The sequence below is a fragment of the Dermacentor albipictus genome, chromosome 2 (assembly GCF_038994185.2).
Source record: "Dermacentor albipictus isolate Rhodes 1998 colony chromosome 2, USDA_Dalb.pri_finalv2, whole genome shotgun sequence".
Classification (NCBI taxonomy): domain Eukaryota; kingdom Metazoa; phylum Arthropoda; class Arachnida; order Ixodida; family Ixodidae; genus Dermacentor; species Dermacentor albipictus.
In genome coordinates this window covers 195,553,036-195,579,768 of record NC_091822.1, presented here as the reverse complement: position 1 = coordinate 195,579,768, position 26,733 = coordinate 195,553,036, and the positions used below count along the sequence as shown (strand labels likewise).

The following is a 26,733-nucleotide window of genomic DNA, read 5'->3' as shown; positions in this document are numbered from 1 at the left end:
TGTATCCGAACTTTCTAGAAAGTTATCGATGCTTCTATCCGCTGTCTGTTGTCGCGGAACCTTGTGTTATCTGATTTCATCGCTTGACGCGAATGGTGTAGAACTTTGTAGAAGGCATGCGGGTCCCAACGTTTAGTCTAGAACATTCGATGACTGCTGTATAAAAGCCGACGCGCTTGACCCGCAGATCAGATTTTCGACGATCGCCGACTGTGTTCGCCGCTTTCGTTGTGCTATAAGTGTAGCCTGTTTTGTGGGCACAGGTTCGCCCAATAAAAGCTAGTTTTGTATTCCACCATACTGCTTCTTTCTTCGCCGTCACTACCACGTGACATCTGGTGGAGGTGCTTTTGGTCCATGTACCGCACGCCCCCGACAAGCCGTGATCCAAGCCCGGACCGTAAAGAGAGCACCAACGTAGTCACGGACCATCGAGTAAGCCGTCGTCTCCAACAGCTGCCCCCGGAGCACGGACTTCTGCCTGAGAAGACCAAGATTGTGGCCAAGACAACCACAATGGCTGCCCCAGTCTCACCCATCGTACTTCAACGACCCAGAGAGCCCCCTACCTTCCGTGGAGCTACGTCGGAGGATCCTGAAACCTGGCTCGAAACCTTCGAAAGGATCTCGACCTTCAATAGCTGGACCTCTGAAGATAAGCTACGACACGTGTACTTCTCCTTGGAAGATGCCGCGAGGACTTGGTTTGAGAACCGGGAGTCCACCCTAGCAACATGGGACCTGTTCCGCAGTAACTTCCTGAGGACGTTCACGAGCGTTGTCCGAAAAGAAAGGGCCGAAGTTCTGCTGGAAACCCGAGGCCAACTACCTAATGAGACCATCGCTATCTTTACAGAAGAGATGACCCGTCTTTTCCGGCACGCCGACCCGGAAATGTCCGAAGAGAAAAAAGTGCGTTTCCTGATGCGAGGCGTAAAGCAAGAACTTTTCGCCGGACTAATCCGAAACCCACCGAAGACCGTAGCCGAGTTCGTGACAGAGGCTACGACGATTGAGAAAACGTTAGAAATGCGTACTAGGCAATATAACCGCCAAGTGCTCACGCCTCAGTGCGCCGTCCAAGCGCTGGGCTCCGTTGATCTCCAAGAGACCATAAGGGCCATTGTGCGCGAAGAACTCCGCAAGGTCTTGAATTCGTCGCAGCCTCAAGTAGCCTCGATTGCTGACATCGTGAAAGATGAGGTTCAGCGATCACTGGGAGCTCCTGAGGTGCAACCTGAATTACCGCAGCCCCAGCCAGAAGCGATGACCTACGCCGCCGTCGCACGCCGTCAAGGTCCCCCGCCGCGACCGCGCCAGGGCCCTGTCACGCCGCAGTTCCGTCGTCCGCCGCCGCCGCCACCGCCAGCACGACCACCCGTCGCCCAGCGCACCTACGCGAGGAAGACGAACATTTGGCGCACCCCCGACCACCGCCCGCTCTGCTACCACTGCGGCGAAGCCGGCCACGTCTACCGACGATGCCCATACCGGGAGATGGGACTGCGAGGTTTCGCCGTGAACGCTCCGCGCCCGCAGCAAGGTGAACGCCCTCGCGATATCGCCGACTACCTCGCCGCCACTCAGTGGAACCCTCGACGACCATCCCGTTCGCCGTCACCAGGCCGCTACCTTTCACCGCAGCGCCGACCATACAGCGGCCCAGCTCGGGGCCGCTCTGCGAGCCCATACCCGGAAAACTAAAAGCAGCAACCGATGGAGGTGCGGTTGCTGTTCGTCGAACTGACGAAGATCCTCCGCCGCCGTCGAAGACGCCGAAGAAACTACCTCGACGACATAACGACACGCCGCCGTCCCGACGAAGTCTGGAAGTAAAGAATACGACGACGAAAGACAAGCTGATGACGCGACGTTCCAGCTTCGGTTTTACACGACGCAGCCGTGATCCGACGCCAAGACCCAACTGCAACGCCAGACAAAGAACCACCGACCTCGACGTGCTTCTCGACGGCCATGCAGTTACCGCCTTAGTGGACACAGGGGCCGATTACTCCGTAATGAGTGGACACATCGCCGCCCATTTGAAGAAAGTTAAAACTGCATGGGAAGGCCCTCAAATTCGGACCGCTGGAGGACACCTGATTACGCCGACTGGAATCTGCACGGCAAGAATTACCGTTCATGACCGGACTTACCCTGCCACCTTCGTTATCCTCCAACAGTGTTCACGCGACGTCATTCTCGGCATGGACTTCCTAAACCAACATGGCGCAGTCATCGACTTGAAGTCGAAGTCGATAACCCTGTCTGAAGATCAAGCGATACCGCCGGAGAGCCCTCGTAGTCACCACGCCTTGAGTGTGCTCGAAGATCAAGTGAGCATCCCGCCTCGCTCCAGCATTGTTATTTCGGTCGGCACTGAAATACCCGCTGACGTAGAAGGTGTCATCGAAGGCGACCAACGTCTACTGCTAGACCGTGAAATTTGCGTCGCAAGAGGGATCGCTCGACTCCACGGAGGGAAAACGGAAGTGATGCTAACCAACTTCAGCCAAGAGTTCAAGCACATCAGCAAGGGCATGACAATCGCGTACATCGAGGAAATTGTGGAAACGAGCAATGCCTTAATCCTCACAGATTCTGCCGCTTCTACCCCGCCGACCATTGTCCCCGAACCAGACTTCGACGTAAATCCAAGTCTCCCCATAAGCAAGCAGCAAGAGCTCAGAAATATACTCCGACGATACAAGGACTGCTTTACGACTTCATCAAAGATTCAACAAACACCAGTTGCAAAGCATCGCATAATAACCGAAGAGTGCGCTCAACCACTCCGCCAGAGCCCTTACCGTGTTTCGACGCGAGAACGTGAAGCTATTAGGCAACAAGTCGACGAAATGCTCCGCGACGACATCATCCAGCCTTCGAAAAGCCCGTGGGCATCCCCTGTGGTCCTGGTAAAGAAAAAGGACGGAACCCTGCGTTTCTGCGTCGATTACCGTCGTCTGAACAAGATCACGAAGAAGGACGTATACCCCCTCCCACGAATAGACGACGCATTGGATCGGCTCTGCAACGCTAAATACTTCTCGTCGATGGATCTCAAGTCTGGCTACTGGCAAATAGAAGTCGACGAAAGAGATCGCGAAAAGACCGCTTTCATCACCCCAGACGGCCTCTACGAGTTCAAGGTTATGCCATTCGGACTGTGCTCGGCGCCTGCAACGTTCCAGCGCGTCATGGACACGGTTTTAGCAGGATTGAAGTGGCAGACCTGTCTCGTTTACTTGGATGACGTCGTCGTCTTCGCCGGAAATTTTGACGATCACCTTAGGCGGCTTGCAACAGTACTAGAGGCCATCAAATCATCAGGGCTAACTCTCAAGCCAGAAAAGTGCCGCTTCGCTTACGACGAGCTTCTGTTCCTAGGCCACGTCATCAGCAAATCCGGAGTACGCCCCGACCCGCAGAAAACAGCTGCCATCGCAAAGTTCCCGCAGCCCATTGACAAGAAGGCAGTGCGTAGATTCCTTGGCATGTGTGCCTACTACAGGCGCTTTGTCAAGGACTTTTCACGCATCGCTGAGCCGCTAACGCATCTAACCAAATCTGATGTCGAGTTCAAATGGCAAACGGCGCAGGCCGATGCATTTCAAGAACTGAAACGACGCATGCAGTCACCGCCGGTACTCGCACATTTCGACGAAGACGCCGATACCGAAATCCACACTGACGCCAGTAGCCTAGGCCTCGGTGCCGTCCTAGTCCAGAAGAAAGACGGGCATGAACGGGTGATATCTTATGCTAGCCGGTCGCTGTCAAAAGCGGAAGGCAATTATTCTACGACTGAAAAGGAATGCCTCGCCATCATTTGGGCTACAGCAAAATTCCGCCCATACCTATATGGCAGGCCATTCAAAGTCGTCAGCGACCACCACGCGTTGTGTTGGCTAGCTAACTTAAAGGACCCTTCAGGACGGCTGGCGAGGTGGAGCCTCAGACTGCAAGAATATGACGTCACGGTGATCTACAAGTCCGGACGAAAACACTCCGACGCCGACTGCTTATCGCGCGCCCCCATCGATCCCCCGCCGCAAGACGACGAGGACGACGATGCCTTCCTTGGAATAATAAGCGCGGAAGATTTCGCCGAACAACAACGAGCGGACCCGGAACTTAAAGGCCTCGTCGATTATTTGGAAGGGCACACCGACGTTGTCCCCAGGGCATTTAAGCGCGGATTATCTTCCTTCACGCTTCAAGACAGTCTACTCGTGAAGAAGAACTTCTCGCCAGTCCGCGCCAGCTACCTTCTTGTTGTACCGTCAGCGCTGCGTCCAGAAATATTGCACGCCCTACACGACGATCCAACCGCTGGGCACCTCGGCCTCTCCCGGACGCTGTCGAGAATACAGGAAAGGTATTACTGGCCGCGTCTGACCGCCGACGTCGCCCGTTACGTCAAGACATGCCGAGACTGCCAACGACGCAAGACACCGCCGACAAGGCCAGCAGGATTACTGCAGCCGATCGAACCTCCTCGCCGACCATTCCAGCAGATTGGGATGGATTTGTTGGGGCCGTTTCCGATATCAACATCCGGGAATAAGTGGATCGTCGTGGCGACGGACTACCTCACCCGCTTCGCTGAAACAAAAGCACTGCCGAAAGGTAGCGCAGCCGAAGTGGCGAAATTCTTTGTCGAAAACATCCTGCTGCGACATGGCGCCCCAGAAGTCCTCATCACCGACCGAGGAACGGCCTTTACAGCGGAGCTCACCCAAGCCATTCTGAAATACAGTCAGACAAGGCACAGGAGGACAACGGCTTACCACCCGCAGACGAATGGTCTTACGGAGCGGCTGAATAAGACCCTCGCCGACATGCTAGCGATGTACGTCGACGTCGAACACAAGACCTGGGATGCCGTCCTGCCGTACGTAACATTCGCTTATAACACGGCGGTGCAAGAAACAACACAGATCACGCCGTTCAAGTTGGTTTATGGCAGGAACCCGACGACGACGCTTGACGCCATGCTGCCGCACGTAACTGACGAAGAGAATGTTGACGTCGCTAGCTATCTCCAGCGCGCCGAAGAAGCCCGACAACTCGCCCGCCTACGGATCAAAAACCAGCAGCGTACGGACAGCCGACACTACAACCTCCGACGACGCTTCGTCGAGTACCAGCCCGGCGACCGTGTTTGGGTATGGACCCCGATACGCCGACGAGGACTGAGTGAGAAACTATTGCGCCGCTATTTCGGACCTTACAAGGTCATTCGACGTGTTGGCGCACTGGACTATGAGGTCGTGCCAGACGGCATCTCGCATTCACAGCGGCGCCGCGCACGACCTGAAGTGGTCCACGTGGTGCGTCTTAAACCGTTTTACGGACGCTAACGAACTTCCCTTATTTTGTTGTTTTCATTGCTACGAGTGCTTATTTGTTACTTTCGTTTGTTTGCAGCATCGGGTCGATGCTTTTTAAGAGGGGGGTAATGACACGTGTACTTGTCTCTATCGGGCGACCACGTTTAGCCGCCTAACAAATGTTATCGCACAGCGCGGGACGCGCTTGCATGTATCCGAACTTTCTAGAAAGTTATCGATGCTTCTATCCGCTGTCTGTTGTCGCGGAACCTTGTGTTATCTGATTTCATCGCTTGACGCGAATGGTGTAGAACTTTGTAGAAGGCATGCGGGTCCCAACGTTTAGTCTAGAACATTCGATGACTGCTGTATAAAAGCCGACGCGCTTGACCCGCAGATCAGATTTTCGACGATCGCCGACTGTGTTCGCCGCTTTCGTTGTGCTATAAGTGTAGCCTGTTTTGTGGGCACAGGTTCGCCCAATAAAAGCTAGTTTTGTATTCCACCATACTGCTTCTTTCTTCGCCGTCACTACCACGTGACAATATATATATATATAGCCGTTGTTAACGGCACGGTTTAGAAAGTGGTAATTAGTACTGTCCCCTTGCGGCATGTCGTGCTCAGGCACGCCTACGAGTGTGTGTATGTGTGTGTGTGTCTGTGTATTCCCAGGGAGACGGACACAACGAAGCGAGGGCTGGGCCCTCGAGCTGCCGTGTGACATCAACCATCACTTCTGGAACGATCCCCGAGGCCGCGACCGAACATCGACGCTTCGGGTAACCTGACATCTGGTCACCCTCAGGTCGAATCTCTTGGCGATGGAAGTGTTTGTTACGTTTAAACACCACAAAGTACCCATACCCCACCATTACCTAGCTGGCAGCCTGAACTAAGGATGAAAGGGGGGCCCCATCCAATGCTGCCAAACAACGACGGCGACCTGGGATTCACAATTAATTGGACGTTTGCCACGAGGCAAACCCCCATTCATCCATCAGCGCCTATGCAGAGGTCAACGCAGCGTGGACACCGACTCTAGACGGGTGCATAAAAGGCCACCAACCCCACCATTACCTGACAGCCTGAACTAAGGATGAAAGAGGGACCCCCATCGAATGCTATCAAACAACGACGGCGACCTTGGATTCGCAGGTTTCCTTCCTACTGCATATTCCATACCATCGGGCTTCGGAGGCGGGGTTAATGCGGAGTGTTGCGAGCATGGGCGTGGTATCGCAACGGATCCAACGATTGCGATTCCCAGCTGGAGAGTCTTGAGATTCCATAGTCAACTCGCCTAGGAAAGACGACGGTATTAAAAGCGCAGACTTTTCAAGCAGTGGGTCAGAGGACTCATACGTTTAACTTGCTTCTGCGTGGAGTGGGCTTCCGGAACTGCAGCCGCGTAACTAAGCCAATGAATCCTTTTTCCTCCATTCTTACAACTTGACGTAGCCGTCGATGGGCTTGGTAGATTCCTTGCCCCGACGCCACCATATATAAGCCACAACAACTTGTCTCTGTCACATCGTCGTCTCCTCATTGTGAACGCAGTCTAAATCGTCTGACCATGCCTCTTGGCTTTCCCAGCATTTAAAATTTGATTTAAATAAAGCACCGTTGATACTATTCTTATCTGCGCGGCAACAACTGGCAGAACAATGGCAGCCATCAATGCGATTGGTTTCCGTACACCAATGTGACACATCAGAATGCGCACGTCGACTACAATCTGTGCTCCAACGATGCTCATGTAAACAGTTCCGTATTTACGAGTGAATATAATAAACCTTGTATGTCCACCACAGTTCACTGCCGCCCTTCGAATTAAAAAAAATAATATCAACGTTCATTCATTTATTGTGAATATCTTCTAAGTCGCATTTCACTGTCTCTTTATACATCTTGATTTTCTTATATATTGTCGCGACTCGAGCTTTCCGCTGTCTGCTTGCCGCGAAGCGTCAAAGCCTTTGACCCGTTTCTCTGCTCATGAGCGAACCCTCTCTGGAACGAGAATAGAACAAAATCGGGGAGACCAAGCCCGGTGCCAACAATTCGACAAGTGGACTTGTCTCCCTGACGTACGCCTTTTGAAAATGTCGGCCCAGGACTAAGGACCCCGGCTTTGTTCTATTCTCGTTGCTCCGAGTGCCTGCACCTTCTAGCCGCTTCTCGTCTCGGCACGCCCTTAGCAAAACAGAGTTTTGACCGGTCTGCGCGGCCCGTATTATCGAAGTTGAAAGGCTGTGGGACGAGGAAGACAACAGGGAGCTACGCAGAATGAGCTACTGTTCAAAAACTCCCGCAGGCGCACTGATTAGGCTGAGAAGGTACGTGAGCCTCGCGTTCCTTGCCAGGACCACTCACCTCCACTGCCGCTATGTGCGGTGCAGGCTCCCGTGCAAGTCGTGAATGAAATCCAAAGTTTGACGGCAGCCCGTCTGGCTGGGAAATACATGTTGAATAAGCGCGATAAGATGCACCGACCAAGAAAACTGAAAATTTAATGACGATTCGGCTCCCCATACGGTAGAGTTGTCCACAATAAATCCCATAACAGAGATACAACGTACTTAAGTACGTTTCAGTACGTGACCCAAGCAGCGAGTGTACACCGTCGGGAGTGTCCCGTCATGCCTATTCAGCGTGTGCGCCGTGGTCTGTATGTGCAAGGATTCTAGATGCTGGCCTGACGCAAGCTTCTCTTCCTTGGCCAGAACACATGTACTTGCCGACGTGTACTTGTAATCGCCAACTACCAATATTGTGGCCTGTAGATTCCACAAGCTCAGCAAGGGCACTCGAGGCCACGTGCCGTTTTTTGACGTCATAATACCCATGCTGTTTCACACGTTTCTTGAAGTCACCTGCCTCGCCGATATACTTGTAATCATAGTTCCTGCACTTGCTGGCGTAGACTACAAGGGGGAAGTTTTCTGTGGCAATTTGTCTTAATGTTTACAAAAACGCTTATTAGTTTTCGAGTTGGCACAAGCGCAATTTTGACGTCATACCTGCACATAATACGAGCGATGGTCTCACTTGTGCCAGGGATATATGGAATGTCAGCCCGCTGTCATGAATGTCCAGTATTTCACATTTCGTTTTCCATATCCATTAGCTATAAGAAGTTACTTCAAAGGAGGTAAAAATGTGATAGCCTTTTCCACGTCTTCTCAAACGTGTATTTGCTCAACAGCAATATAAACAACAATGCCAACATGGTCGTGTTGTCCTGAAAGCAGCTTTCACGGTTTCCATTATCATTCCCTAATACTACCGTGTTACAAAGCTTTGAAACTTTAGCGAATTCAACCTTACCACTGTTCAAAAATTCTCGACCCGTATTCACACAAAGCTGTTAGGCTAGAATTGTTTGCAAGAGAAAAGTCCGGCCATCCTTGATGCTGGACATAAGGTGGCCGGCAAAGGGTGAAGTGCACTTATGAACGGGGCCCGTATTCACAAAAAGTTCTTGCACTGAAATTGTTCGTAAGAGAAAATTCCAGCCCTATATAATTATGGACATGCGATTAGCGGAGGTGGCCTGCAAATGTCAAAGAGCACGGGATGAGGGACCCGAACGAGGGACCGAATTCACAAAGCTTCTCGATCGTTCGTAAATACTATTTGCCATTGGCCGGCTGCCTTCGCTAGTAGTATTCCCAGCACCAGGATTGGCTGGAATTTTCTCTTACGAACAATTCCAGCGTAAGAACTCTTTGTGAATAGAGATCAAGAAGCTTTGTGATTTTGGCCTCTGGGTCCGTATTCATAAAAAGTTTTTTTTTTACTCTAATCAAGTTCGTAAGAAAAAAAACCGTCTAATTGTGGCATAGAACATATCATCAAAGGCCTCCAGCCGACAACTGAAAAAGACAATTCTTACGAACTAAAACCTCTGTGAATTCGGCTCCTGATCTGTTACGGGGCATTCGCGTATAATGATGCAAAATAATGAAGTGAACAAACAGTTGCTCCAGAAGGCGACAAAGATTATGCGTTCTTTCCTGCGTTCTTGTAATTTTTTCCTGCCTTAGTAAACTCACTGAGAAATTATTTGTTAAACGTCTTAATAATTACTTAACAAAGTTTACATTGCTAAAGAACAATCAGTTTGGTTTCCGCCCTGGAAGTTCCACGAATCTAGCTGTTCTATCTCTAACTGACTACATAAAAAAATGTATTGATTCGGAAAACTTAGTCGGATCTGTATTTTTAGACTTCAGTAAAGCTTATGACACGGTTAACCATCAAGTCCTGTTCAATAAACTTGACTTTTATGGTATAACTGGTCCTTCGCTAACATTCTTAAAAATATATTTACTTGACCGGCCATACACAGTACATGCAGCAAATACTTTCTCAGTAACAAAATGTATTAACTAAGGTGTACCACAGGGATCAGTTCTGGGCCCCTTGCTTTTCATTCTATATATTAATGATCTTCCGGATTCTCTTAACTCCACCAACTACGTTCATTGCATTTTATACACAGATGACACAACCATATCTTCATCTGACAAATCTGTTGCTACTCTTACTTCTAAGTTAAATATTGCATTAAGTAACATTATAAAATGGTGTAGCTACAATTACTTAGTTCTTAATTCTCTAAAAACTAAATTTATGTTATTCAAAAGTGCTCAAAGGGCCTAAACTTCTATTCCTGAAGTAAAGCTTTGAATTCATTCAATTCCGGTTAGCACCGATGTCACTTTTCTTGGCATACATCTTGATCCTAACCTTACATTTCGCTCTCACTTCTAACATCTCAAGCACAAGACTGCGTTTGGTATACGTGCATTAATCAAAGCTCGCCTTTTTTTTTCTCGTGAGGCTCTGCTAGCGTTGTATTATGCGTTCATTCATAGTCACATTAATTACGGCATTGTTTCATGGGGCAACACGTACGCTTGTCACTTATCATCAATCCAACACATCCAAAATCAGTCAATACGCATTATCACTTCTAGCTCCATGCACTCCAATGCCTTTTTGTTACTTCGCGCGTATAATACATTGCCTATTAATAATTTTTCCAGTTTAACATACTCGTCTTAATCCACAAGTTGCTTCATAATAACCTTACGTTTCCGCTCATTGCAGTTGACCTTTTGCAGAATAAAAATATGACCAGATTTGCGGCTAACAACAATTTCTTGTTACCCATGGTTCATACCAATTACGGCAAAAAAACATCTTCCTTCGCTGCAATTTCACTTTGGAATGAATTACCATCAACCATAAAATCCTGTACTTCTCGTGAAATTTTTATAAATCATCTTAAGCATCATTTCCTGCGATAACTTAACTACGATCTGGCGGTGTACCTTTGACTTTTATCTCACATGTCATTTCTTGTATTTCATCCATGATTTTTTCCGACCTTTATAACGTGCTTTTTCGTGTTTGATTGTAAATGACATGTTTAATTATGTATTTGATCTGTAGATGTTGTTTATAATAACGCTAATTTGCTGACTATTGATATCACCATCAATGTTGTTATTATTAACCGAGGGTCCCACTACAGTTCTTTCACTTTGGGACCCTCGTCTGTATATTTGTCATGTAATTACTTCTTTTTTTGAAACCAATAAATCTGAATCTGAATCTGAACCTGATGGTCTGAGAGCCAACTACCAGCGATCTTATGCCCTCTAGCGCTATGTCTTTTTTGGAGATGGCATGTATGTGGCACCTCTGACCAGTTTTCGTCTCCGCAATACATTGGTGGAGCCACAGATTATCGGTTGTGCAAGGCATCAGTAACATCTGCTTCTTGCTCATACGCACTTATATTTTTAAAAAGGCAGGTGGGACGTAGCGATGCATAAAGTATACGCGCAGCAAGCTTGATAGTGGGGCTTACTTTGGCCGATCCTTGGAGAAGAAGGCGCCCTGCAAGATGCCGGCGGGAAACTCTGCGCATGAAGAGTCAACAAAAGGCAGAGGTCAACAGTTGCCTCGTGGAGTCTTGCGCAACGCTCGTGCCTCAAGTGTTGTTCTGGACTTAATAAGAGGCAGCATGTGCAGCTAATGACCACATGATCGCCACCTTTGCGTTCGGAGATGTAAGCAGTTCTCCTTCCCTAAATCGCAGTATAGTATTCAGATGCGCTGCTAATGATACCGCTCGCTCTATTGAAATATGCATTAAAACGCTAGGAGTTACATCATAATCTGCATGCACATATGTCTTTACAGCGAAAGCGAGGAAATATAGAGGGTACATAAACCTCACTGGTGTTTTCAAGAAGAGCGCGGAGTTCTGTTTTCACTAAGGGCTTTTCTGGCAACTAGTGCAGTCCATGGATATACATAAGTCAGATACCTGCATGTAAAGGGTGCACAGCGAGATCGCAGAAAATCGAAAACCCGTTAATATGGTGATTTTGGGGAATTGCTCACGGTGCATTTGACTTTGTGCGAACTGGCCTCAACAGCGATTTCGTGATCTGTTCAGCTAGAGCAGTGGCCGCGTCGGTTCAGCATTATAGCGACAGTCCCGGATGCAAGTGCCGGAAATATATGAGAAAGCAAGCTTGCAAGCACGTGCTTCGGTTTAGACGAGCGCAAATTCTTCTCTTGACAGGGTGGCAGCAGCAGGGGATTGTGCCCGAGTTGCGCGGCCGTTGTACGTGCTCAGACTCACCGATGCAATTCTCCAGGCTGTTGTAGTAGGCGTTCACCACAGCCACCTGGGCATGCTTCTTCCATCTGCAAACAAAGCGTCAGCGATGAGCGAAGCTCTCGTCCTGCAGCGTGCGAGCCAGGCGTTATCGAATTATGCCTTTCAGCAGGAAAGCATGTCTTGCACAACACTACGTGCATGATTGAGAACGAAGCAGCTCAACGAGGATCTAATGTCTGCGCTGTTGTCCCCACGTTCGTTACGTAATGAACATGCAACGTATAGCTTTCAAGCTCACTGCATGTTTTCCAATTATTTCTTGCTATTCACTGCGGAAACCTGCCAGCATAAGCTAATTGAACAAAAAGAAATATGCCTCGTCTACTGTAGGTTACTCCGTTATCAAAAAAAGAGTACTGTGCGGCTGTAACATATGTGTGTTTGTGTGCAGGGGGGTGGGGTGTTAGACACTCAGTTGCGAGCTAACTGCACATCATTTTTGTAAGCTTAGCATATGTCCCAGAGTTTTATTATAGCGGCTGTTTTCCGCGTGCATCGATCCAATGCGCAAGCAATGATGAAAGCACAGAAAAGCACAGAAACCGTAGCGTCGGCTAAAGATGATGCACAGTGTTCCCGGACTGCATCGCTGCAGCAGTTCCGTAAATTGCGACATTCTTAAAGAGCGAACTCAAGAGGACGGCTGCAAGCAGAAAGGCGGCAAAAGCGACACCGCGTCTGCCTGCCGTCGTTCTGTTATCCGCGCTCTTTCAGGATGTCGACGTCCAATCGGTGTAGCTGAACTGTTTGCACTCACTCTCCCTTGATGTGCGGCTTGCGCAGCTGCCCGAACGCGTAGTCTGTGGACCACTTGCGCAGGCGCATGATGTTCTCGAAGTAGTTGTCCGGCAGCAGCTCCACCTTGGCGTAGTGTTCCTCGACGAGCGCGTCGTTGAGCAGCTCGTCCGGGTAGCCGATGTAGGGCCGGATGGCCTGCGCCTTGGCCCGCGCGCGCTGCCGCGTCTGCTCGTCCATCCAGTCGATGCCGTCGAGGATGGCGAGGAACTCGCGCACGATGAACTGCACCATGTCCAGGGCGGCGCCCTTGGCGTCCTCCTGGAAGAAGTTGCGCACGTACAGCGACGACAGCGCGATGCCCAGCGAGCCCGTGAGCGAGCCCATGCACTGCTCCCAGCGCGCCGTCTCGCGCGTCTTGCCCGTGAGCACGCCGTTGAACTCCTGCAGCCGCTCGCGCCACGGCTTGCCCAGGCTGGCGTACGACTGCAGCACCACGCGCCACACCATGTAGTTGGCCAGGGTGCGCGCGGGCGTCGTCTCCAGCAGGCTCTCGAACCGCTGCACGAACTCGGGCACCACCACGTTGATCGGCTCGTCGGCGGACACCGGGTCGACGAGCAGCGAGTTGAAGTAGCGGTCCCAGTCGATCTGCGCATGCGCTCGGCGCTCACTCTCTTTCTTACCCGAATGCTCTTTTCCAAAGCCGCATAACTCTGACTAAAGCGGAAGTTCTAGTCGCAAATTTTGGCTCTTTCGGCAGAAGACAGCGGGTTACGATGGCGCGTATGCGCTACTGTACGAGCCATGGCACTGCTTTCTGCCATCATGTTACCAAGAAAAAGAAACCCTTCAGAAGTCCGGGGGCTACTGAACTGCCCGCAATACTCCTCTCCCCGCCCCACCTTCCACCCCGCTTTTATTGCGGGCAAATTCAATGTACCGTGCGCTCTCCCCCACTACGTGATCGTCTCCTATGACGTGTCTATGCACGTCTATATATGCGGACAGCTGCAGTCGCGCAGCAAAAGCCATATCACTGATTTTATAAAGCTGAATCGTGGCTTTCGTGCACACAAGAAACTCCTGCAACATTTTCATTGTCGTCCCTGTAATGCTGCCGATACAGAAATGGGGAGCGAAGAGCCTATAGAAGTGCGGTTCATTCAGCAAAGCGTTATGAAATACTAGACGCCCAGTTTTTCACAACGATTTCCCTTTCTATACGCTGCGCACAAAGAAACACTTACAATGTGCATAAAGACACGAAAGACATTCGCGTTAGTGGCGACGTGCACCTCATATGCAGCACGTATTGAAATAAGCTGATGGAGCACGCTACCATATTGCATCAAAGAAAATCATGCTTCTGGGGATTTTCTCTATGTTTGTGAATGCGTCTGTACAGTCGAAATAAAGGTTTTCTCGTTCCTTTGTTTTCCTTGATACATATATCTACACCTACAGTATCTTATGACACTGCCACGCTGAATTTCTGAAATAACCAACCGCATTTAGCAGCTTCAGTGCACGTCTACTAATTAAGCGCAAAGCCAAATGAAGAAGATCTGCGTGAAATGAAGGGATATTTTGTATGTTTTACTGCCACAGCACGAGGTCGCGGGATCAAATCCCGGCCACGGCGGCCGCATTTCGATGTAGGCGAAATGCAGAAACAATCCGTGTACCTTGCACTGGGTTCAGGTTAAAAAGACCCAGGTGGTCAGAATTAATCTGGAGTCCCTCACTATGGAGTGCCTCATAATCAGATCGTGGTTTTGGCACGTAATAGCCCAGAAATAAAGAAAAAATATATCTAGTCAAGCAGTTAAAAAGCGGTTCTACTAATTCCACGTCTGAAAATACAGCGACATCTGAATTACTTTACAAGCTGCGCGCGAGATGCCAGGCCCGGTCATCTTGCTAGTAATGCAATCGATTGAAGGCGGGGCCCTTTACAAATTTTGCGTGGTAGATATATTAAGCATGAATCAGCAACAGTAAAAGGTAAAGCAAGGCAACTTTTCCGAAACTTCAATGATTATATGCAGTAGAGGATCGCGCGTGGTATAAGCTCCAATTTTACCGAGCTTTTCCATGAGCTTGTTTTCAATACGGGCAATTGCTCGCTACTTACTTTTGGAGCCAGCTTCTTGAGGTCGCTCAGCGGCATCTTATTGTACAGCTTGCTGATGTTGCGCCGCTCTTCGCGCGGTGTCGAGTACTGGAACAAACAAAAAAGAAAAACAAACAGATCGTGAGCCGGAAGATTGGAGAAAGTGCAGGTGACAATGACGACGCGCTTGCTGGAGACATGCTATTTTTCGTAAGGCATATATTGAAATTTGCGTAAGCCAGCACCATCCGTGGGTAATCTGGTGCGAGGCGAGAAGTGAGAAAGATAGGGAAAACAAATTGACATTTATAAGCAGCAGTTTAATCATAGACTAGTCTTGTTAGATGCTGCGCACCTGTCTTCACTCTGCGCCGTTTAGCACTGCTTGGAAACACCTGGAAACGCCTGTTGCACTTGTACACGAAAACACCTGCCGAAATAGCCACTCTTGTACAGTGCGGTAGAACGTTAGTGAGAAACGCTTTAGTGCGCCGTTCTCTCTTTCCTGGAGATACGTGCACTTGGCTGAAGCTATCTGAACGCACTGCAGAGCTGTCCGGAAAGGCGCCAGCGCCACCAGCCACAGGTAATCTGTTGCAGTGTGGGGCGATCATACACCTGCCAGAGGGGGAAATTCGAACGTTCCCTTCTCTCACATGTTTCCTTGAACAGTGGACTGCACTTCACGTGCAATAACATAATGACAGAAAAGGTCGTAGAGTTTTTCAGAACCCGGAGTGCGTGTCTGGGCACGTGCTAAGAAGAGTTGCGCGTGCCTTCGATCACACTATACACCGCTGTTAACGATACATTACAGAACAACCATAGTTTAGACTAAATAACCATCACGTCCACTGCGACAAAAGAAAGCACAGAGAGTATATAGTGCTACTATATAACCTACGTTGGCGAGCGTGATCTCGAAAAGCAGCGCGTCCTTGAGCTCCCTCTCGGTGGCCTGCCGGTCCGTGGCGCCGAGTAGCTGCGCGGCGTCCACCATGAGCCGGAGGTAAGCGGCCACCGCGCTGTCGTTGAGGCCGCGCAGCAGGTACGTGCGGTCGGGGAGGCCCAGCGACGTCTGGTCCAGGTCGATGATGTAGCGCGTGTTGTTGCGAAAGTCCGGGATGACCGACAGGTCGAGCAGAATGTCGTGGCTGTAGCCGAAGCCCCGGTACTGTATCAGCGCGTCCAGCCAGTGGAAGCGCGACGCATTCCAGGCGGCGCCCTCGACCACGGGCCAGCCGCCCAGCTCGCTCAGTACTCGCTTCAGCGGAGCCTCGGCCATCGAGTCGATGAGGGTCGTGTTCAGACAGGACTGGTACATGTACTTCATCTTCTGCACGAAGCGCGGCTCGTTCCCCGCTCGCACGGGTTCTTCAACGAGCGTGCGCAGCTTGGCGTCCAGCTGGTCCTGGATGAGGGAGAACTGCGACAGCGAGGACTTGTCGTCGGGGATGGTGTGCTTCTGCACCCAGCCCCCGCAAGCAAACTCGTAGAAGTTCTCGCACGGGTCCACGCTCTGATTCATGTTCTGCAGCAGCGCCGAGGCGGCCTGCACGCAGCCGGGCGACAGGCACAGCTTGGCGTCCTCGCCGGCGCCCATCAGCCGGTCGGCCTGCGACGGCAGCGCCACGCCCGGCCGTGCTGCGCACCGGCCATTGACCGGTCAGAGACGGTGTGCGTTAACGCCTGCCCACCAAATTGCGTGCGTCGCCAATATTGGAACAAACACTAGACTCGCGCAAAGGACGAAAAATCATAAGCTGTTCATTGTACCTATAGTTTAGGGCTGTTTGTATCAGAAATGTTCATCAACTAGCTCACTCGTCGCGTTATTCCGTTGCAATGAACGGTGATTGTGTTACTGCTAACAAAATAGAAGCAGCAGCTTGGGCCAGCTCACCAACCGCGCTTCTCACATTTTCCAGCTCGCCCGTTTGTGCGAAACAATGATTTGTAATGGCTCTAGCTGCGAGTAATCTATATATCTGGCTGCAGGTAAAGCAATGAGTCTTCCAAAAATAGAACGACGTGATTTCATAAGATATGTGTTGGTTATATCTTTTGATTATTTCAGTTCCATCTTATAACAATTCACCGAGTGATTTTAAATATTAGAAACTGTAATCATGACCGCATAAGTTTCCGAAACGCCGAATGATCACATTGGTTTGTTGATTTTTTTATTGTACCTGTGCATCCAACCGACAACTGAAGGCTGTAATCTGTACTTCTTCGTGCGAACTCTGGAATTGATTAAGAAATTCCAAGCTGACTAGCAAATACACAGGAAAGTAAACAATTTCAAGAAAACAGTGCTTCGGAATTTTGGGTGGCCGCTGTACATTTGCAGTCAAAAGAGCACATGCATTGTAAATCGAATAAAATCCGCTCATGCCTCAAATGAGCTGCCTGAGCGCGCAATTGAGTTCAGGCAGCTCCTGCCTTTAGTACGGACTGACCCGTTGTATTTCAGCTCAGAGCTTATGTACCCCGTTCCTGTCGGTATATAGTGAGTCATTATACATCGGACTGACATCTGATGACTCTTTTTGCTAACTCCAGCTATTGTTGCTGCTTTCGGTTAAGTGGGCAATTAATTTATCGCTGCCATCAATTTCTCTGAGGAGCTTATTCCTCCCTTGGGGAAAGCAATTGCAGCAAATGCGACAGGTTAGCGTATTGTCCATAACACGACATGCGAAAACAAGAAAGCAATCTATTTCTAATCAGATGTTAGCTCCAAACTGGGTCGTTGATCGACCGAGTTACGCCTACGTCATTCGTGCATCACTTTCGGATGCACGCGTCGCCCTACTTGTGCCGGTTGGCATCCTGCACGGCCATTAAGCCGTACGCTTTGGTGGCCGAAAATAACCCAAAGACTGTCACCTCGCATTTGTAACCCACTTGAGTTCGCACTGCCAATACACACACCATATTGTAAAAAAAAGAACAACAACCAAGTAAACGATCCTTCACGCAAAATGCGAAGTTCGAGAAGCAGGCTTTCTTCGCTCCATTACTTGACGAACCGTCGCCAACCGCCGAAAGCGTGCTGTAATTCCTACTTCTCACTTCGCCACCAACCGAGCGTATTTTACGGTGAAACACACTTGCTCGCAAAATAAACAAGCTGTGCCATGGCACCAACAATTTACCTTCCGCTACGGCGCACGTACTGTTACAACAGATCCACTAGTGAACTGAGCACGCCAGTCACGCAGATCCCAGTTTGTTTTCTTCTTTCCCGTTTACAGTCAAGACCAAGGCCGTCGACCCCGCGGTTGGAAAGTAACTGGTTCGATGACGCCTGCCCACCCCCACTTCCCGTCCCTGGTGAAAGAAAGCGCGTTTCCCGTGCGTCGTAGGAATGCGTCGCTGGCTTCCACACATACGAAAACAAAGAAAAAAAAAGAAAGAAAAGTTCTTCTCCCAGAGGTAACCTGTTTGGTCAAAGAAAAAGAAACACAAATTTACAAAAAGGAATGCATACACCAACTACGTACAGCAAACAGCAAGGCGTAAACTGAAAGTCATGAACATAACAAAATTAAGGAATGCCAGGCGTCGGAACATGAAATAACTCAAGAATAATAAACAGGTAAAAAACATCGACGAAGGTGTTTACCTAAGGTATTTAATATATATATATATATATATATATATATATATATATATATATATATATATATATATATATATATATATATATATATGTATATATATATATATATATATATATATATATATATATATATATATATATATATATATATATATATGGGCCAGATTGGCCCACTGCAATTCTACGAGTGCAAGATGAAGGCTGCCGAAGGCCGATAAAGATTGCTCTGCAATATGCAAATTTGTACGTTACAGATGGATTTTTAACAGCGATGGACGGTCACCTTGTAGGCTGCAGCCAATGAAGAGCATCGTGAACTTGGCCCCAAATCGCTGCATTATATCGTCCTCGCCCTAAACTTTCGCGCTGCGTCGCAGGCAGGGCACCTGAGTAGCGATCGCAAGAAGAGATCAGGTAACGCACCCTCGCGCCTGCCCACTGGTGCCGTCTGCAGCGTGGCACGTGACCCTTCGAAGGTCACATGCAGGCCGGTCACGCGCTTGGTCAACGTGACGCGTGTAGCGGCGACGCGTCGAGTGACGCAACGTATCACCTCGAGGCGTTCCGCTGAGATGTGCTAACAGCGTCAGCCAGTACCTCGCACAAAGAGGCACGCGAGAACGTATAATGCCATCGATGAAAGGAAACAGCCGCTTCGCCGGCACACGCAAGGCAATGGTGTTGTTGTACGCGTTGGATTAACGAAACGCAGTAGACTGCACGCCTTGCACCCATGGCAATTACCGCGCGCGCGACCCGCGCGAGGCGCTGGCGCAGCAGCGAAACAATGCGGTGCAGGCGGCCTTCGCCCGTCGTTGCTGCCGTCGCACGACGAGCCGTTTGTCGCCGCTCTCTGAAAGTGCTCGCTGCGGACGCGGCGTGTCTCCGGCGCGGCGCGTTGTGCCCTCATGCGCATGCGTGCAAAGCGCGTGCAACGGGACGTTCCGCGCAATCGGCGCGACTTGACTGCGGACGCGTGACAAACCGTTTCTTCTTGGAGGACACGTGCCTCCGGAACAGGGGCCGAATTCAGAGAGCTTTTGCTTCGTAAGGGCTGTTTGCCGGTGCTTGGCCGGTCGCCTTCGCTAATTATATGTCCGTCATTCTGAGTGGCTGGCTTCTGCTCCTCTTACGAACAATTACAGCATAAGAACGTTTTTGTGAGTACGTCCCAAATTGCGCCACTGGTGGTTCCAGGGCAGGAGAGGAGACTGCCTGCCCCCTCCCTCCATATCATTTTCTTTATTTCTTGAGATATACAGGAACTTGTGTGCCGACAATATTGCGCGCGCTGTGAGCGCCACTCTTACGGACCTTGAAGAGAATGCCTTCGAAATTTAATCCCGGCAAAAGAGGCTTAAGAAAGCAAAAATACATTCTCTTAGCGTTCGAACTTCGCGTTTTCTTCACGCCCGAGTAGGTATAATGTTACCATCACTTCTATTGTATCCACCGCTATTCTGATATGCATCTGCGCCAAAGCAGCCTCCGTCATACTTGAACGAAACACACCAGGAAGCTTTAGATCGGGCCATGCTCCGTGGTCTCTATTCAAGTACATGTAAAACGCAGAAATTCTTTTACGAGACAACCGCTGAACTGATCTAAATGAGATTTGTTGCAATTTATAGAAAAAACTAAACTCTATCAACTCGCACAAGCCGAAGTTTGATTTAGGGCATCAAATTCTGTACAAAAATTACCGTAAATCGGAACCTTTCAAAACTGCCGAAGAACTAAGCTTACAAATTCATAATTCTGCACTAAGAAATGGTATCACAGTTCTGTGAAGTGCCTCTGTTAGGGCACATAAAGCGGACAAAATTGATATACTTACTTGAATTTGTTACATTGTTTACGAGAGTTTTGTAAATGTCCTACTAAAATATTGAGCGTCGGGCATGGTCGAGCGGCAGAAATGCAGTCTCCTAAAAGCCAGTTCCTTCTGTTGATGCAGGTTGCCAAACAATTTATTTCTGCTACTCGTGCCATGCCCTGGTACTATGTGTGCAATAGCCAAAGAAGGTTTCGATGTAGTAAAGCTTTTGCTATTGAGTGGTGATGTAGAACTTAACTCTGGTCTGATTGACAGTGCTTCAGACTATTCTAAAGAACTTAATAAAACTTGATAACGTAGTAAAAGAAACTAATGCGCATGCGGATGCGTGCCACAATGAACAAAAACGAATACTTTACGATGTCAAATAAAGTAAGGCGGTGCTGGAACAAACAGTTGCTGATATTAACACAAGACTAGCGGCAGTTGAGACCAGATTAAACACTCTGAATCAGTCCCAAGTAACCGAATTTCAACAAGTTGAGGCTGATGCTATTCAACATGAAAATGTTGATATACGAACACGACTTAATGACTTCAAAGATAGGTCGCGACGATATAATATGATATTTTATGGTGTAGCTGACTGCGAAAATGAATCTTGAGCTCAGTTGGAAGAATGAATCTGCGGTGGCTTGTCGCCACCTCACTTGGCGCTCAGATACCTGCAGGCGGAATTTCATGGGCACATTGGCTTGGGTAACTATGTCATTAAGAAGTGCCGTCCAATAATTGTCAAGTTCATCTCCTTCAAAATAAAAGATGTTATTCTTGCGGAGAGAAGCAAGCTAACAGGCACTGGTAAGGCAGCAAGTGAGGCCTTCTGCAAAGCAAGAAGGACAGACTCGCGAAAAGTTTCTTGATTTGGGAAAGCCAAGTGGTGAGCATTATACTTTGTGTTATAATCGGCGTTTCATTAATAAAAAAATGCTTTACACACTGCGCTCATACAGATAGCGTTTGCGAAATAAATCAGAGAACTGAACCAGCAACTAAAAGCGCCCACGCGTCAAATCCGCGAGTCAACAGCATGCCGTAACGACTATCGCACGTAACTAGGCGGTCTTCAAAAGCTAACCGAGTTTCATTCACTTTTACTAATATTAGAAGTGTTTTAAACAAGCGAGATGACTTGCCCTCGCTGACAGATGAGTGCTCGGATGATATAGGCGTACTAACTGAAACTTCGTTTTCTAGCGAAATTCTAAACAGTGAAATTCTTTATCGCAAACAAACATACAACTTTTACAGATCAACTCGCACTACAAGAACGGATGGTGGCGTCGACACTGCAATATCGCTTCCATTTTCAGTCATGTCTAAGCCTCACAAATTCCATGTTGGAAGTTGCCTGCGCATGCGTCCGCTAGACCACCGTGATATAATTCTGTGTGCTTGCTGCCTGCTCCCTCGTTCTTCTGAATCTTTATGCAATGACTTGCACGATACGCTACATAACCTTGAGATTCGGTGCCAGAATTCACCTATATTTATTTTGGGCTATTTTAATTTACCGAACATTGGAAAAGTGGCGGTGCCAAGGTATATATGCCGCACATTCGAGATTGAAGCGTTTATTAATCTCTGCACAGTTCTTAATTTGTATCAGATTATCTATGTGCCTGCTCGAACTACTGCTACTTGCTGTAATATCTTAGATTTGGTTTGCGCTACTAATCCTGGCTTGGTTTCTTCTATTCATTATTTAGATGGGTTAAGTGACCAACCGTGTGACACACTTTATTTATTCCCTTCAATCGAAGCGACGACACTTTGATCTTAGCCGATAGGCCGAGAAACGATGGTCGAAGTGACGAATGTCTTCTACTAAAGTAATTAGAGATTACACCAAAGCTGAGTACGGTGCCATTAATGATCGGCTTGACTTTTTCACTGAAAAAAAAACATGTCGAAATTGTTGCATCGGAGTGTGGACGTGAACTGGACAATTTTCGAAAATAAGATATTGTCACTAATTGTGAAATACGTGCCAACTCGTTCCAATCAAGCTGCTTCTCTCTCTCCTTGATTCACGGTTTTTCATAAAAAAGAAGCGCTTGTACCGTAAGGTATCCTTATCTGATACTCCTGAAAGCTGGGCAGCTTGTCGCTGCGCAACGTTTCACTATAAAAATGAGAGTGTCGTGTCAAAACAACTTTTTGAGCATCACCCTGTCTTCTCTTTTTCAACGCGACCCTCGAAAATTTTGGCATATTCTCAACGGTCCCAAAAAACACGAGATAGTGATTTGTAATGATCAGGAAAAGGCTATTCTAAGCGACAGGTGCTGCGACATATTGCAAAATGTATTTAAATTAACATTTTCTAACGACATTAGCATCGCCCTGCCTAAGTTTGACTGCCCTGATTTACGTATTATGGATCCTGCTATCATATATGCATTCGTAATCTTTAACCTAATACAAAACCTGAAGAACTCTACACCTCGTTCAGAAGGAATGACCTCACGATTTCTGAAACAAACCATTACATAGTGTTCAATTATTTTGGCACAACTTTTTTCGCACAGTCTTTAGAATGCCGAGTGTTACCCAGCGACTGTGGAAGGCGGGGAGGGTGATACCTATCCGCCAACAAGGTGACACAGCTAAACAATCAAACTACAGGCCCATATTGCTAACCAGCGTCCCATGTAAACTCTTGGAGCATGCTATTTAATCGAACCTAGTTGCCTTTCTAGAATCAAGTAACCTCTTCAGTAGCAACCAACATGGTTTCGGGAAATACTTATCCTGCAGAACTCAACTTTTACTTTTTTACTAACGAATTGTTTTCTTCTGTTAACATTAGTGCTTTTATAGACTGTATATTTATTGACTTTCAGAAAGCCTCTGATACAGTTTCCCATCGTCTTCTTCTTATAAGCTCAGTACACTTAACATTGACCCTCATGCGCTGAAGTCGATCGAGTGCTTCTGAGAGAAATGAACCCAATACGTAAGTGCCAACGTTAATGACTAGCATATTTGTTCCGTAACTTCTAGTGTGCCACACGGCACTGTCTGGAGCCACAATTATTTCTCATTTGTATTAATGACTTACCTGCATGCGTTTCCTCCACTGTTCAATTACTTGCTGATGATTGTGTAGTTTAGTTGACCATGTAGTGACTAACCAAAATGACTGTGCCTCTCTTCAGTCAGACCTAGATAGTATTTCGTCATGGTATGGTGACTGGTCAATGAAACTAAAGATTATCAAACACAAAACAAGGAGGACTTCGCGCAGCAGTGTTCATAAATATTCGTTCTGATAGTCTCTTAATGGCTCGAAATTAGTCTCCATCCGCTCCTACAAATATCTTGGTGCGCACATTTCTAATAACCTACCATGGCATTATCATATTTATGATGTAATTAGCAATGCAGACCGTATGCTTGGCTTTTTCGTGTCGTAACTTTTCTTTAGCCCCCGTTTCAATAAAACTAACCCTCTACAAAACATTACTTAGGTCCAAACTAGAATACGCATCATCAATCTGGGATCCCTCGGCATCAGTGCTCATTTCTTCTCTTGAGGCCGCCCAGGACCATTCAGCTCCTCTTATTAACTCCAACTATTCTCGATCTTCCAGCGTGTCAGCAATGAAGTATTCCTAAAACCTTCCTAATCTATTTTCTAGAAGAGAAGTTGATCGTCTCTGTACTTTGTCAAGTCTTATTCACTAACCACGATCTCAAGAACGCTCTCTTTACTGCGCCATCCTACATCTCGTCACGTGATGGTCATCGTTTTAAAGATCAAGTGCCGAGCTGCTGCACCAACTTTTGCTTTCATTCATTCGTGCCAAAGACGTAATCGGAATGGAACCACCTCCCCGTCTCCATCGCCAGCAACGCTGATCGAGCTTCATTCAAGACTTACATCTGCAACAATGTACCACAACTGTATCACCTATCTCTGTAACTCCGCAATGGCATTTAGAGTATTTCAAATTAAGCAATTAAAATATGATTATTTATTTATTTATTTATTTATTTATTTATTTATTTATTTATTTATTTATTTATTTATTTATTTATTTATTTTAGTTAATTAATTATTATTACCTGTGCATATCAAAGCAGTGTGCAATGCATCAATTCTCTTCGCTTTAGATGTCTTATTAGTAGCAGCTTAGATAATTTTGATATCGTTTTTATTGCTGATTTAGAGTTGTAAACTTGATGCTAGAGCTTTCTATATTTAGAAAATTTAGAAAAATGTAAATCTACCGTCCAACCGCTCCATCACGAGACCATTCGGTTCGCCTGTTTGAGCTACACGACAACCTTCAGTATCGTCGTAATCTCAGCTCAGATGGGTCAGAGCTTCTGCTTGTCCTACCGCGCCATCTACGCCCCAGCGTTCTTCACCAGCTTCACGACGTACCAACTGCCGGTCACCTAGGTGCGTCGAGTACATCCGCCCGCACCTGCCGTCTGTTTTTCTGGCCTGGCATGTACCGTTCTGTGCGCTGCTACGTCGCTGCTTGTGAACGCTGCCAACGCCGCAAGCGCCCTTCAGCGCTGCCAGCTACAACCGATTGACATCCCTGCAGAGCCATTCTTCCGCGTCGGCCTTGACCTTCTAGGAGGCCTTTACCTACGTCCATCTCGGGAAATAAATGGGTTGCGGTCGCAGCAGATTACGCCGCGCGCTTCGAAATCACCCGGGCATTGCCGACAAGCTGTTCCACAGGCGTCGCTAACTTTCTCCTCCACGACGTAATTTTACACCATGGCGCCCTTCGGCCGCTCCTCACCGATCGCGGGAGGTACTTCCTCTCACGAGTGGTAAGTGACCTCCTTCGTGCCTGCTCCACTGAACATAACCTCACCCCTGCTTACCATCCACAGACGAATGGAGTGACCGAGTGCCTGAACCGAACGCTGAGATGCTAATCATGTATGATTCACCTGATCACCGTGATTGGGACAGCACGTTACCATTTCTTACCTACACGTACAATTCGTCACGGCATGACACCACTCGATATTCCTCGTCTTATTTACTGTTTGGCCGACATCCTGCATTGTCATTCGAGACTCTCCTTCCATCGGCCCCTCACTCGCCTACTGAATACGCCAGTGGCGTCGTTAGTTGAGCCTGAGCAGCTCGTCAATTTGCCCACGACCGACTCTGTGCTTCGCAGGACTCCCAAAGGTCCCGTTGCGACAGCCGACACAGAAGTGTGCACTTCATGCTTGGCTCTCCGGTCCTCCCACGGCCGCCATGCCACCGCGTTGGACTATCAGAAAAACTCCTCCCACGTTACACCGGGCCCTATAGGAGGTAATGCATCTACTCGGTGACGTCAATAAGGAGATTATACTCCTGTGCCTTGTTTCTTCTACCTCTTCGCTACCAACTGATGTTGTTCACAATTCCCGGCTGAAGCTCTATTGCCCTTCTATCTCTTCACCTTCGTAACAAGCGCCAGGACGGCGCTTCCGCCACCGGAGGGTGACGTTACGGAGCGATTGATACGTGAATGAGCACGAGGTTTGGCAGAGCGATGAAGATAACGATGAGGTCGCTTGCACGCGGGCTGGATCAGACATATTCTCTTGCTCTAGCTTTCTTTGTAAATAATTTGTAAATATATGCTTCGCTTACAACTTGCCTCCGTAACAACATCGATCGCATAAATTGAAAATCATCTTCCACTAGTCGCTCGACTTTAACGCTTTCTTTTAAATGCAACAAGTCTCATCAAAACTGGTGCAGTGGTATCCCTTCGCCCCCCCCCCCCCCCCCCAAAGAAAAGGAAAGAAAATTATCCGTCCCCATGAATTTACATTGGAGCTCCCGAGCTAGAGCCTCCTTAAAAGCACGGAAACTTGGGCGGGTGTGCAAGACATGATGAAATAACTTCAGTTTATCCTGCGGACGTGTGCCTTGAATGTGCTATAGTGCTATAGCGTAGATGCATGTTCCTTCCAGAGCATTCTATTTTAGCTCCTAACCTGTGTTTGTTAAAATTAAGCCACTAGAAATGTGTTAGCGCTGTACAGGTTAAGTCTGACGGCGGTTGCATGTTTCCGCTACGCTAAAACCTTCTATAGTGTCTCAAGGGCGAAAACGTGGCGCAAATAATACCGCAACCAACAATCATTCATCCAAATAAACACTCGCAAGAACTACAAATTGCGTCATACGTGAAACAGATCGCGTACCAGCTACATGCACTGTCTTCTAATTGATATTCACCGTCAGTCCCCGTAGTGACAGCGCATAACGCATTGAAAAGAACTTGCCAATCTTGATATATCGTTCACAGCGTTCATTTTTTGTCATGTCAGCATGTTATACTACTGAACAAAACGTAACTTCAGATTTAAGAGAGCGCTCACCAGACTAATGGAAGGTAA

The 26,733-nt window shown here is 48.1% G+C and overlaps 1 protein-coding gene across 3 annotated transcripts in view; it reads right to left on the bottom strand.

Moving 5' to 3' along the window:
• Nep2 (Neprilysin 2) overlaps positions 1 to 26,733 on the bottom strand; it is a 126,944-nt gene that overhangs the window by 26,309 nt on the left and 73,902 nt on the right. For all 3 annotated transcript variants that reach the window (XM_065427564.1, XM_065427563.1, XM_065427565.1), the window contains 5 exons: positions 15,798 to 16,537; positions 14,915 to 15,001; positions 12,800 to 13,428; positions 12,004 to 12,068; positions 11,221 to 11,272 (listed from right to left, as the gene is read on the bottom strand). In XM_065427564.1, the coding sequence (XP_065283636.1) occupies positions 11,221 to 11,272; positions 12,004 to 12,068; positions 12,800 to 13,428; positions 14,915 to 15,001; positions 15,798 to 16,537 (1,573 nt within the window). The remainder of the gene's footprint in view (positions 1 to 11,220; positions 11,273 to 12,003; positions 12,069 to 12,799; positions 13,429 to 14,914; positions 15,002 to 15,797; positions 16,538 to 26,733) is intronic.